This window comes from Coffea arabica, chromosome 8e (genome assembly GCF_036785885.1).
Source record: "Coffea arabica cultivar ET-39 chromosome 8e, Coffea Arabica ET-39 HiFi, whole genome shotgun sequence".
NCBI classification, from domain to species: domain Eukaryota; kingdom Viridiplantae; phylum Streptophyta; class Magnoliopsida; order Gentianales; family Rubiaceae; genus Coffea; species Coffea arabica.
This window is the reverse complement of record NC_092324.1, coordinates 45014070-45028067: the sequence shown is the minus strand read 5'-3', so window position 1 is coordinate 45028067 and position 13998 is coordinate 45014070. Positions and strand designations below refer to the sequence as shown.

General features: G+C 33.3%; 2 protein-coding genes across 2 annotated transcripts; both read left to right on the top strand.

Moving 5' to 3' along the window:
* The first annotated feature begins 7065 nt into the window (after positions 1–7065).
* LOC140012809 (beta-amyrin 28-monooxygenase-like) lies at positions 7066–7479 on the top strand. Its single transcript, XM_072061124.1, has one exon. It carries the CDS (start codon positions 7066–7068, stop codon positions 7477–7479), a length of 414 nt encoding a protein of 137 aa, XP_071917225.1.
* Positions 7480–7532: 53 nt separating this feature from the next.
* On the top strand, positions 7533–9638 carry LOC113704878 (cytochrome P450 716A75-like). The gene is made up of 3 exons (XM_027226747.1): positions 7533–7867; positions 7962–8031; positions 9345–9638. Exons 1-3 carry the CDS (start codon positions 7533–7535, stop codon positions 9636–9638), a joined length of 699 nt encoding a protein of 232 aa, XP_027082548.1.
* The last annotated feature ends 4360 nt before the right edge of the window (positions 9639–13998 follow it).

The following is a 13998-nucleotide window of genomic DNA, read 5'->3' as shown; positions in this document are numbered from 1 at the left end:
CCACTTATTGCTCACAATTATCAATATATTAAATAAAAGATGACTCGCTACTAAAGATATAAAAGAAAAGTATATAAATTGCATATTTTTTCAAAAATGATAAATTTTATGGGACAAAGGGAGCAAAGGATAATACATGTGAATACGTGCATTCACAAGATAATTTTGATGTGAGACCTATGCCACTTTGGAAGCGAGGAAGGAAAAGAATGACTTACAAACTTGGGCCATGGGCCATTTAATGACTTGAATTAATCATTTTGAGTTCATAATTTTGCTCAAAAGTTACTTGGACCAAGTTGCGAACCTCTCTTCTTTACATGGTACACAGGGTGAGACTAGAGCAGTAGTTTTAGACCACGACGACACAAGAGAGGACGAAACTGGGCCACGACTACACTAAGGAGTGGGGTTCAATGAGACGGCCCTTATCCTATTGGGCCACAGCTACAGAAGAGATGGACTCAAAATCCTTAAGTTAAGTTGGGTGAGTGTAAACCCCGTATCTCATTGGGCCATAACTACACTGGGGAAGGCGCATAATCCTTAAGTGGCGGTGAGTGTGAGACCCATATTATGGGAAAATGAAAGGAATGATTTATAAACTTGGTTCCATGGACTACTAATTTGAGTTAAATCATTTTGAAATAAAAAGTTACTTGAATGACCTGTAGATAGGGGTGTTACATTTAGTGTAAATTATATACACTAACGACCAACCCTATTTTTTAGACTGCCACTAGATGGTGACCGGAATTGAAACTATGCAAATTTTAGATTCCCCAAAAATAAGAAAAACTTTAGATTAATTCTAATGCACGTTTAACGTTAATGGAAAAAAAATATTAGAGCCGAAATATAACGGCCTAAATATCGTATTTGACAAAAAAAAAATTGTATTAGACTAGACTATTACACATTATTTCGGACATCGATTGATTCTTGTTACGGTCCCTTTTTTTCTTTTTTGAGAGGATCGCTACGGTCCAATTGAAACGGTTTGACTTCTAGTAGTATTTACCTTTTGACTAGCATAAATTTACCGTATATTTGGAAAAGAAACTTATTTTCACGATTTCTATTTTGTTTAATTAAAACAATTAAAATTCTTGAAGCATTCACCTGAAATTAAAGAATAGCGGAGCAATGATATTTTTCGAAATCACTTGCACAACATGTGATAAACAGATTTTACTCTTTAGTTCTGATAATGTTAGACTATTAAATATGTATTTGCTACAAAAGAATAGTGCTTAGGAGAAGTCATATACAGTGTATATGACGCTCTATTACTTGTTCAAATAAGTGTTTTGATAAAAGAAATCATATTTATTCGCGACAAGAACATTTTTAATGACACTACGTATTTATTTATTTATTTTTTTGCAAAAGTTCATCAAGAAAATGGAGTACATTCAGTCTTTTGATAATAGAAACAACCTGATTTTTCATGCTCACAGACAAAAGTCAGTAAGAGCCAAGGTAGTTTTTCTCTCTTTCTTTCCTTGATTTTTTCTTTTGTTTCTGAAGCTACATACATGATGTCCTAGGAAGACATAGGTAGATTATTTTCAGAGCTGTATCTTAAAACATGGTACTCAAAACAGTACCGTTCAAATGGAGAATCCGTTTTTATTCAAACATCAAATTATCAAAAAGATTATATTAATGTTGAATCAACCTATGGTTTGATTCTGTACAGAATATTTTTAACAACTACATTAGAGTAAATCGTGCACATCAAATTCCACGGTTTGATTTCTTTTGTTCCCAAAACTGCTCTTTCAATCAATCAACCAATCAGAATTTACTAATGCACATTAAACCTTTAAAATATTTTTGATCAAAACACAACTGACTGGTCTATATAATAACAAGAGTCTGTTTAATAGATAGATGCCCAATGGAATTTACAAACTGTTAACGATTGCCCATTGAGTATCCGTTAAAAAACTCCAATAATAATGATGCATGCATGCATGCATGTAGAATGTAAGCAAAGCTTTTGCAGTAAGAATGTGTACATAGTGAAGTGACTTAAAATGGAAGAAACTGGCACTTAAATCGTGCGCTTGCATGTCCCTAGCAACTTAGAGAAACTAGGGCTTGGACTATAATATGACAAAGAAGAGTAAAGATTTCGATTATGTGCGAGAGATTGCAAATCGTATGCTCCAAAATTTCCTTGTCTCATCCAATCTTTCCGATTGAACGAGAAATCAGTAACCTTCAATATATCTCCTACCATTTGTACAAAAGAAAATTTTTCCAAAGTAAAAGCGTTAGCTTTTGGGAAAGTTAGAAACAAAGTTGAAAAAACAAAGAAAAGAAAGTTGAAAACAGGGAATGATTTAGGGGTGTGAATTTTGCATTTCCCTTTGATTTAAGCTGAGCTTTCTATTTTTTTTTTTTTTTTTGCAAGGAAACTTATTAATCTCCATTTTAATTTGACTCTTAATTGAATTACCTAAGTTAAATAGGATGCCTTCCATAGTTTTGTTTCCTAATAGAAGTATCATTTTTTTCTCAAGCCTTTATACAACCATAAAAAAGACCACCACCAACACGGGGGAAAAAAAAAGAAAGAAAGAGAAGAAGAAGAAGAAAGAAAGCTTTCTCCGCCATGTCTTGCTTTACAAATATGCTTGGGAAGAAAACCAAGGAGCCGGCGGCGGAGGTGGAGTCGGGGCAAAATGAACGACGTCCCACGAAGAAGGCCGAGATATCTAAGCGATTCAGGGAGTGGTTTGAGCAGCAGCGCGGCCGACTGACGAGTAGCACCGATGAGACAACCCAGGGAAATGATCAATTTGTTGCCGGAAGGACTTGCGACAAAAGAGGCTGAGTGAAAAGAAAAAAGTGTGGCGGCCAAAGAATCCTCCTCTTGGGACTCTTAAAACATCTGGGTATGGGTAATTCTTCATGATTAGTGAGGAGGGAATTTGTTTTTAAAAACAAAAACCATTGTGCAAGAACTATCTTTTAATGGATCAATTTTTCTAGCCTTATTTGGATTGTGAGTTTTTACATAAAAAAAAAAAATTCTCTTAACACATTTTCAATCGTCTTTTTATCTCACAAACGTCACATTGATATAGTTAGACATCACAATGCCAATGTAGAAAAAATCAATTTTTTTTGGGGAGCTATTATTTTCAATTTAGCAATCCTATGTTGCTAATTTTGGTTGTGTAAGTGAATATCTAGTACGTTATAATGTGCATGATGAAGATTTTATTCCATTACTTGGTTATCTTTTAGAGGAAGCAATGTTTAAATCTGGATGGTTTTTATTATGCCACATCCCTAATTTGCAATGAGATTTTACAATATAATGATTTTTCTTGTACATGAAAAGCTATTGGCTTGCAAGTTGCAAATTTCTAGTCCAAAAAGTCAATTTTGTATCCTGATGTTCCATTTTCCTTTCCGTTCACCTTTCATTGACCTTTTTCTTATCTTGAACAAGAAACTGTAGAAATTCTACTCCAAAATTTTCTAATTTTGTTTCTTAAGTTGATTGACTGCCAGATTACCTTGTGACCCTCCAAATCTAAGACAGTATATCTGCAGAACCTGTTTCTGTTCTCGGTATTGAACGAAAGTTTATGCCATGTCTAAAATACTGTCGCTAGTTGGCCTAGTATTTGAAGAACAAGAGGGAATCAGAATTTAAGGAGTCGATTGGTGTTTTTCTAAGTTTATTTTTTACTATGAATGAGACAGAGTTCTATTTTATCTAAAATGTAGAACAAAACATTAGTTTGTTTGATTCAAATCCTTTTTTCCTTTCATCGTTTCTTAAACAAAAAATTAGCATCTTGGGTTTGTAATCTTGAAACACATGAGGGGCAAAAAATGCATTAAAGGACTAAATTTGGACACTTTACAATATTGAGGGATAAATTTAAATCTTGAAACAGATAAGATGCCAAAAGTTAACAACTAGATAATTTATATTGTTTTATAAAATTTTGGTTACATTTTGCACTTAGAGGTCGATTTTACTTAGGTGTACTCAAAGGCTACAGGTCAGTCGTTCCACATTAATAATTCTCATATAGAGGATTGTCACTTGGCACTAGGCAAATTGTTCTGCTCTTCTACATCATTGAGAAGCTAGTGAAAAAGTCCCAAAAAAAAAATCAATGGACATGAGAATGATTGAAACTCTAAAAGTATCTTCCACTCAAATGAGTCACTATAATTCAACATACTAATTAAGTGGGGTTTAATTGGCATGTGAATTAACAAATGGGATTTTTATATATCCATGTGAAACTTTTTTATTAGTTTTGGAACAACTACTAGGCATGTTAAGTAGTAGTTACTTCAGACATACATAAAATTTTTTGCAGATAAGAGACCAAATAGAAGACTTTTACAGAGGAGGAGAGAACGAGTTTAAAAGGAGAGGAGAATCTGTTTTTGGTTAAAACATGATCAAAGGGTTTTGTTAGCTATTAATTTGGATTTGTGGATTCCTTAGTCACTATCAGTTGCTTCTTTTGATACTCAATTAGTGATTTTTAGTTGCTGCTTTACCTATTTAAGTGAGCAATGACAACCCCAAATGTTGGCTCTAAAAAAGCACAAAATGGAAGCATATATCATCCAACATCACTTGGGAAATTTTTAAATTCACATAATATTGGAGCTAACACTGGTTGTGTTTGGAAAGATAATTATTTAAAATATTATTTAGAATAATCGTTTTATCAATTTTTAACACACGATGTATATGAGATGAAAAGATATTTGAAAAGATAAAAAGTGATTAAAAAACGTAATTTAAGATGCAACTAAATAATTTTTTGCAAGTCATGCCAATCCAAACATACGTACTATAAATCATGGAACAAAAAAATAAGGGTGGAGCCTTTAATTTGGGAGGCAAAACAATAGTTCTATTATTACTATACCACACCTCTAAGTGACACAAACAGTAGTACATATACACGGAGGAATTTGGATCGACAAACTTTGGAGTTGGGAGAAACCGATCTAAAAAAATCCCATCTATGAATAAGTTATTGAAGACACATTCTAATCTAACTAAAATTACTAGGAGTCAACCGACTATTAAAGCTAAAATCACACACAAAGATGTGGCACAAACTTCCTAGTAGCACACAAGTAACTTAACTAAACGAATGAAATAAAACACCTAATAAACTATGGAATACTCCCAGTGGGTAGCTCGGCCGGTTCCGGTTGTCTGTCTTTACAGTAAGGTCCCAGGTTCAATATCCACTTGCTACCGTTGCTGGGGCATCTTTGGGGCGAGTTCTGCCCAACCTGGGAGATTAGTCCAAGTGATTCCGGGATATCATTTCACAAAGCACGAACTTAGTGAAATCAAATGCCGCTCCGGCAGAGCCAAGCATCAAATGAGAATTCATCCTCTCTGAGAATGGACCAGGAAACTCTTCCTCTGCAGATCAAATCACATTGACTTAATCTGCACAAATTTAGTTCTTCACCAGCAGCAACACAGAAGTCAAGTGCAACTGCAGTTTTCTATGTACCAAGATTCAGTCTTTACAGCAATTGACTGCACCTCATATAAAACACCATGCCGGACAAAATGTTAAGCTAATATTTTATAATCTTTGGCTTTTGATTTTGATATGTAGGCAAATTAGCATTTAAGAAAATTAATATTTGTGCTTTTCATTTGAAATCCAAGCTTGGTAGACCTTTTGAAAATATATCAACATGCTAACCAGTAACAATGATTTAAAGCTGCAAATACACTGCTATACAAAACTTGCGTAGAAGGGTATTGACCATTTCATGAATATCATTGTCACAAACATTTACGAGTTTGTATTTCTCCAATGGCATTCAGAACTCGTGGTTTTACCTGAACCCATATGTTTAGAAATATTTCCCACTAAAAAAGAACAACTATATTTTTCAAGAGCAATTTTGTTACCAACATTGTGGGGTAGTGGCCGCGTCAAATGCTGCCACTCCCTACAGGTTAGCGGAACTTTCTATTACTAAAATATAATGGTCAAAGAAGTCAGAATTCGGAACATCGGAGTGGGTCTTAAGAATTTTTTTTTTTTTTGTTTTGTCAGAGAACAATATCTACTTTACTCCTATTTAACCTTAACCGAATGCGTAACGCACTCGTATGGAGGAGAGACAACATATAGTGATACAGTGATTGGAGGTAAGATTTGAACCATTGACCTCCCATCTCATCAAGACTTAAAGTCTTTAGTGATGGTCAACAGTCCAAGGAGTCATTGATTGGGTCTTAAAAATTTAGTATTCCAACTTCATCGATGTCCACATGCTCATCAATTACTAAGGATCTGTTTGAAATTCATCAATCCCATATTGATAACTAGGGCTGACAATTAACGGTAATAAGCCTTTGAAATAAATTGTACAACCAGTGAATATAAATTGAACCACCTTCGGAGCAAAGAGATTGTCCAACTATTTGTTGTTTCTTTCCTTTTTCTTTGGAGAAAAACATAAGTTAATTTGGAGGAATAAGTTTGAATGTCTCTAAAATGATAAGGAGAAAAATCTGAAATACTTATTCCGATTAATTTTTTTTTCAAATGAGACATTCACAACCTTCATAAATGTTTTCTTCAAGTGCTTAGAAGATTCATCAATGATTTTGGCCAGGTCTATCGCTTTAGAAAAGTTTAAAAAATCCAGAAGTGCTGACATTAGATTTGGCCTAAGAAATAAGGTTAAGCAATTGATTTCAGGAATCGTGGCCATATTTTACAAATGCCCATGTGGCGATGCTGGAGTGGAGGCCATGAATGGAAAACTGATGTAAGCTACATACCTCCTTCTCATATATAAGAGCCTATTTGAGAGATGAATTTATCCAAGTCCCAGTTACCAAAAGTAGCAACTAGGCAGCCAAGAGATATTATACATGGAGCTCTTGCTTCTATTTATTTTTCTCCTCCTTTCTTGCCTAACAGTAATCTCTTTCCCACCAAAATCCAAAGCCATATTCAATTCTCAACTCCCCCCTGGCACAACTGGTTTTGGCCAATTGTTGGAGAAACCTTCCAATTATTCAACATGGTACAGGAGGGAATCCCTGAAAAATTTTTCATGGATAGAATGAAAAAATACTCCAAGGAAGTGTTCAAAACCTCACTACTTTCAGAACCAACTGCTGTTTTTTGTGGGGCTGCAGCAAACAAATTTCTGTTCTCAAATGAGAATAAGCTTGTTTCTCTTGCTTTTCCAAGAAATATCAGGAAAATCTTCCCATATTCTGCAACGCCAACAACAACAATAGCTGATTCTTCCTTGAAGCTCCGTGTCATGCTGTTAGGATTTTTCAAACCTGATGTTCTGCATAATCTTGTTGAGGTTGTCGATTCTGTCGCGAAGAAACACTTTCAAACTCACTGGGATTCCAAAAAGAAGTCAATGTTTTATCACTTGTCAAGAAGTTTGCCTTCACGGAAGCCTGTAGAGTTTTTTTGAGCATTGATAATGATCCTAATCAAATCCAACATTTTTCCGAGCCATTTGATGTAATGGCTGCTGGGATTTTCTCCCTTCCTATAAACTTACCAGGGACTTCATTTTATCGTGGAATCAAAGCCGCACATTCTATAAGAAAGAAATTATTGGGAATTATAAGGCAAAGAAAAATGGATCTCGTGGAAAAGAAATCATGTCATGCTGATGATCTTTCATCATATCTGCTAACCGTGCCAGATGATGGAGGCAAATTCATGTCTGAGCTGGAAACTGCTGATAAAATATGGGGCTCGATTATCGGTAGCCAAGACTCAACTACCACAGCCATCACTTTTGTTATGAAATATCTTGCTGAATTTCCCGATATCTATGATGAAGTCCTAAAAGAGTAAAAGGTAGAAAAATCTACAATTTTCCTTTTATATATAATTGCAAGAAAGTATTGGACTGACCCTTCTGATCTGAATTTTGGAATTAACAAGAACAAAGGAGCATTGCAGAAAAGAAAATTCCTGGGGAGCCGCTAAATTGGAAAGACCTACAGAACATGAAGTATGCCTGGAATGTGGCTTGTGAAGTACTGAGATCAAAAAGATCATTTCATTTAATAAATTTGCAATAATGGCAGAAAATATATCAAACATGATCCATATACATATAGATCTGAAATCTATAGATATAACATATTTAATAAATCAATACAAATAAAGATAATATTGATACTTTTACACATCTTCCATTCGAATGAATCATTGTAGCTTAACATATTTGTGTATGTCTTTTGATAGTCACACTTGATTAAAACTGATTTAAGTCCAAAGAAAAATTTTAAATTTGACAATAATAGAAAAATTGCATATATGAAAAAATAGATCTTAAATCTACAAAATCTCAAATTTCACAAAAAAGATAAACAAAAATAACTTTCACAAAGAAAAACTCAGGAAACTGCGCTAGAACAATTTAGGAGAGAAAAGAAAAACTCTCACTAAGAAATCTTAGGAGAGAAGAATCTCTCATTGGGAAATCCTAGAAAAGAATTTATTCAAACAAGAGAAGCTAAGAACCAGAGAGAGCACTTCCTCTAATGTGGAAGAGAGATGAAGGAAATTTTGATTGAGTTAGAAAAGGAAAAGAATTTTAGAAGAAGAGACTATTTATGTACTGACAATGTAGTGATATTTTTATGTTAGCAATAATGAATGAATATCACATGTGGCTGATTTAAATTTTAAATTTGAGTTTATCTTATGTGGTATGATCTAAATTTGTTAGAATAAAAAATTTTGTACACTGACAGTGTACGTATAAAAAACTCACTCTTAAAAATTGAGAAACTTACAAATTATTTCTCTCAAACGTATTGCTAATCTATTTCCATATCCTTAAATTATAAGTATGCCCATCCCTATTTTCTAGACACTCACGAATCTTGAAAATCCCAAGTAATGACAAGTAATGACTTTCCAAGTTGTGTTTAGATTGAGAGATTTGATGAAGAATTTGAATCCTTTCAAATCATTTGAATTGTTTAAATTACTCAAGAGATATTTGGATTTATAAACTACCAATTAATTTAGTGTTGAAAATGTATTTAAATAAGTAATAAATTACAAATCTAGATACTTTTTAAGTAATCCAAACAACTAGAGCGATTTAGATGGATTTTAAATCTTTATTCAAATTTCTCAAGCCAAACAAAACCCTTCTGTAGAGGTATTCATTTTCTATTTTACATACAGTATCTGTTATGCTACTGAAATCCTTTGAAAAAACGGTTACTCTTACTTTGCAATGGTCATGTAGTGTACAAATGTGATACCCTCAAATTCTCTTTGTATCTAACTCCCTGGTATTTTGTACAGATATATTGGACCCCCAATACAACGCACAAGAACCCAGAGTATTTCCCTCAACCAGAAAAGTTTGATCCCTCCAGGTCTGAAGGAACTGGATCAATACCTTATGCATATGTCCCTTTTGGCAGAGGACCTCGGATATGTCCCGGAAAAGATATTGCTCGATTGGTTATACTGGTCTTTATTTACAATGTGGTGGGGAAGTTTAGATGGGAAAAACTCATTCCTGATGAGAATACGGTGGTGGTACCTGTCCCTTTGCCTGCGAAAGGACTTCCCATTCGCCTCTATCCCCATTGAACTTGAATTCCCATTGAGTCTATAATGGCAATGGAAGTAATGCACAATTGTAGAAGGAGAGAGGGTTGTTTTATTTATTTTTTCTATCATAATTAAAGAGATTACAAAGGTTTATCATGCAATTAGACATGAGAAGAAGGAAAATTGTTGCAACATGCCAATGCATATTGTTGTCCACTTAACATTAAAAATTGTAAATAATCTGGTGATTTGAGACGTCTTGATAAAAATGAGAATGTAAATGCTTATGCATTATAACCACAATCGGATCTCTTTGAATTCACTAGTCTTGCTGAAATTTGTTGCACTCTTCGCTTTGTTTTCATTTTTGGGTTGAGAATCACAATTGATAAAACTAATCTTCTGTTAGGACTAGGAAAAGATGGTTTTTATTTTGCCAACTAAAGAATCCACCAGCTTCTGCTAGTTTGAACAAGATATGGGTTGGGAAGAATGATTTCTTTAGCTTCCTTCGCCAATTATTTATTTTTAAACGTGATTGATTTATGGGCTTGTCTTTTGACTTTTGATTGCTTTTTTGCGATTGCGTTCTTCCACTTATATTCATACATATGCTAAACACACGAGATCATACTTCAAATACTAAATTACTTCAAGAGAGTACATTGGTAAGAAGTTTTCCACCAGTTTATGAATCAAAATGCAGGGACAAAAAATTGAAAGATAATGAAAAAAAATGATGAAATTCCATGAAGAAGCTAATGGATTTCGTGGAAATCACCCAACAGAGAAGAGGTTTTAATTATTTTGTTACTAATCCGATGTGAAAAATTGGCATTTAATCCGCATATAAAGTCACTAAAATTCAACGATCACAGTCTAATGCTGAGATTTTTTTTCCCTTTCTTTGTCTTTTTTGGGAGGTGGTAACTTGGAGTTTTCTGGTAATAAACGGTATTTCCTATATAATATTGGCACCTTATTCTAAAATGCTGAGATGGATGAGAAAAATATTAAGCTGGCATATGGAAGAAATGGGAATTTTTTGCTCTTTAAGCTGATAATTTAAAAGTCTAAACGTTGGTTCAGTAATAATATCAATTACGATATGTCTAATTTGTCATAACTTGTAACTGCAAGATGTCAATTGACTGTCAAAATGTTACGGAAAAAAAACAAATTTGTTTGAAAAGGAAATGATAAAAGTTGATAACTGTTCCATTGAAGGATTTCTTAATTGTTGTAGCCAGGAAAAGAACCCCCTTTCACCCTTTTGTTGTTAATTAAAAAGATTAGCAAATTTAATATGTGAAGTAGTGGGTATTTGCTTTCCGGTATGAAAATCCAAATTGGTCTTCCAAAAATTTGACATCTTTTGGCTGATGACACTTTTTTTATTCTGTAGTATCTCAATATCTTAAACTCATCAGATTTCAGCTCATTTATTAATTATAGACCTGTTAAGTCTTACCAAAGAGACATCAGAATAATAAAAGAATAAATTGAAAAAAAAAAAAAGCCAACTGCATTGCTTTGTCATTTGAATGGAAAAAAATTCTAGCAGATCTTTTGGAATTATTCTAACTTATTAGCAAGTAATCCCCTTGCATATTCCAAGTTATAAAAAGTACTGCAAGAAAAATTAATTTCGTTTTTAAACTGAATTTCATGTGCTTTATTATATGCAGGGATGATTTCATAAACCTCCATGAGATTTCTAACCATCACAAGAAGCTCCCTCTAAATTTCATGCGCTTTACAAGTAGCATCATATATTATGTGATTTTGAAAGTTACATATACTTGTACAATTCTTATATGTTACTTCGATACCTTTAAATATTATAAAACCACATGAGTGTCTCAAAAATAAGGTGTAGATGTGCCTGAAATTCATGAATAAAATGAATTAGCAAAACGTTAAAGGTTAAGTAGGAGGTTTTGAAATTCAATTAAGGGTCTAATTTTCAACATCGATCAAAGTATCTGCAACTTTGCAATTTCTCATTTATGATGGCTTGCCTTATGATGAATGTGGTCACAATGGTTAAGGGTAACATTCATTACTGGTAACAAATATTTACTGCACAATAACGTATGCTCATTCCTCCGGTAATAGATATACTCATTTACGTTTGATTTGATTTCCCATCTCTATTTTAGCTCTATATTAAGACAGATATTCTTCATTATTAATATCTCCAACTTTATTATGCTGAATCATTGGCGTCTATAATTTGTGGCAATCGAAAGCAAGATCACCAGCTGGTAAAATGTGTTATATTTCAGCAAAAACCCATTTCTCCTTCGTAATTCTGACACTTTATATTTCCCCAGTGATATATGTTTCCGCAACTTTGGAACCATATGATGTCTATGTAGTCAACAATCTTCCTGATAATACTAGCCCTTTAATCATTCATTGCAAATCAAAGAATAATGACCTGGGAATTCAACATCTTTTTCAGAATGGCGGTTTCCATTGGCATTTTCGCATGAATTTCTGGGACAGCACTTTGTACTATTGTGGTTTTCTGTGGGCTCAGAAGAATATTACTTTCACAGTTTTTGATTCAGGCTTGGCTGATCATGAATGTGGTCGCAAGGCTAAGGACAACATATGCTATTGGTCAGTACAAAGTGATGGTTTTTATATTGCTAATATACTTAATCCACCTGCGGGTAGTTTGAAGAAAAAGCAGACTTGGTGATAAGTGAGAAAATTGTCATTCAATGCTGTTAATAAGTAAAATCTCTTTCATTCTTTACTTTTCTTCTTTGTTGGAATTTGTATCAGTTTTGTTTCTTTGCATTCTTGGTCCAATATATGGTGATGATAGGAGGCCATCCTTTATCAAGATCTTTGGTAGTACCATAAGTATTAAGGGAAGCTAACAAATTCATGCCAATATTTTGTAAAATTTGTGTTTTCTTAAGACCAGGAAAAATACAACCTAGATGGATGTATACATAATTCGTGTGTCATATATTTTGATAGTTCATATTTTAACGATCGCTTAATAATTTAACTATTAGGCATGTAAAGGAATTGTTTCAAACCGACATAAAATTTCTCAATCACCATCCAATTTATTCTCTCTAAAGGATAGATGAACTGCATAATCTGATGTAGAATATATAACTACTCCATGTTCACATATATTAAAGAAATCGTATGCTTTTTTTTTTTCTTGATTGTTTTTGTTGGGCCCTAAAAATATATATTTTAGATGAGAGGCTCAAAGGAAATGAGCCCAATAGTTTATCAGCAAGAAAACAAAGCTTAAGGGAGGAAGTTGTATGAAAGGAAGATGGGTTGAGATAGAAATTTCATCACAAGAGGTAGAGTTTCAATTGGAGTTTTTGGTATTTTCTGCACAAAGGAAAGGAGAATGAACTGAGAAAGGACACGCACATTCATCAGAAACTCTAATCAAGTTAATTTTCTATTCTATAGCAACAATTTAGGCAGGTTGTTTCTATTTCTAGTTCCTTTTAATCAATTTTTAATCCTAAACAAGGTAGAAAATCTTTTCGCAAACAGTTTTTATTTTGTATCTACCTAGAATTCTACTACATCAAGGGTCTTATTTTATTTTCAATCCAAGTTTGAAGGTTAAGACAGCCTAGATACCGGTATTATCCTTGGAGACACAAAAACATTGCATAAACAGGGTTTGAAAGAAGGATCTTGCGCAAGCCTGCTTGCAAGAGGATTTCTTAAGATGAGAGTACTAAATGCATGTAATTTGTTATGTTTCTAAACATAATTTTTTCCCAAAAAACAAATAAATAAGTCAAAAAAAAGAAAAGCTTTTCACCATCTACATTTTGGAATAGTGGATGCTATTCCTTTTTCCTTTTGTTATTCTAATGCATGAAGTTTCGTGTTCATCTTATCTCAATCGTGGTCTTTCCTCCATAAAAAAAAAAGGGAACAATATCCCCCCTCAGCACGTGCGCGCGTACACACATATGTGTCCGTATATATATATATATATATATATATATGTATATATGTATAACTTATGGCAAATTAAGCATTTCAAAAGCAAGATCATAGCAAATAAAATGAGTTTTCTTTCAATTAAAATCCCTTTTTCCTTATTTGTCCTAACTATTTGTAAAACCCACGATTTTTGGGCTCATTCTATCTTGCCCAATTTAATTAAATGGTAATTTACCCTTGGTAAAAGCAAAAATAATTATAGGATAGGTTAAAGGATTTATTGAGGGATAAAAATGAGATAAGATAGGGTAAAAGTTCATGACAGTTAAAACTCTTATCTAATCCATTTACTAGTGTGTGGTTATTAGGGTTTGGCACACTTATATATATTTATATATATATATAAACAAAAAAAAAAAAACCTATTCCCTACCTTTTATTGTCTGCCTCC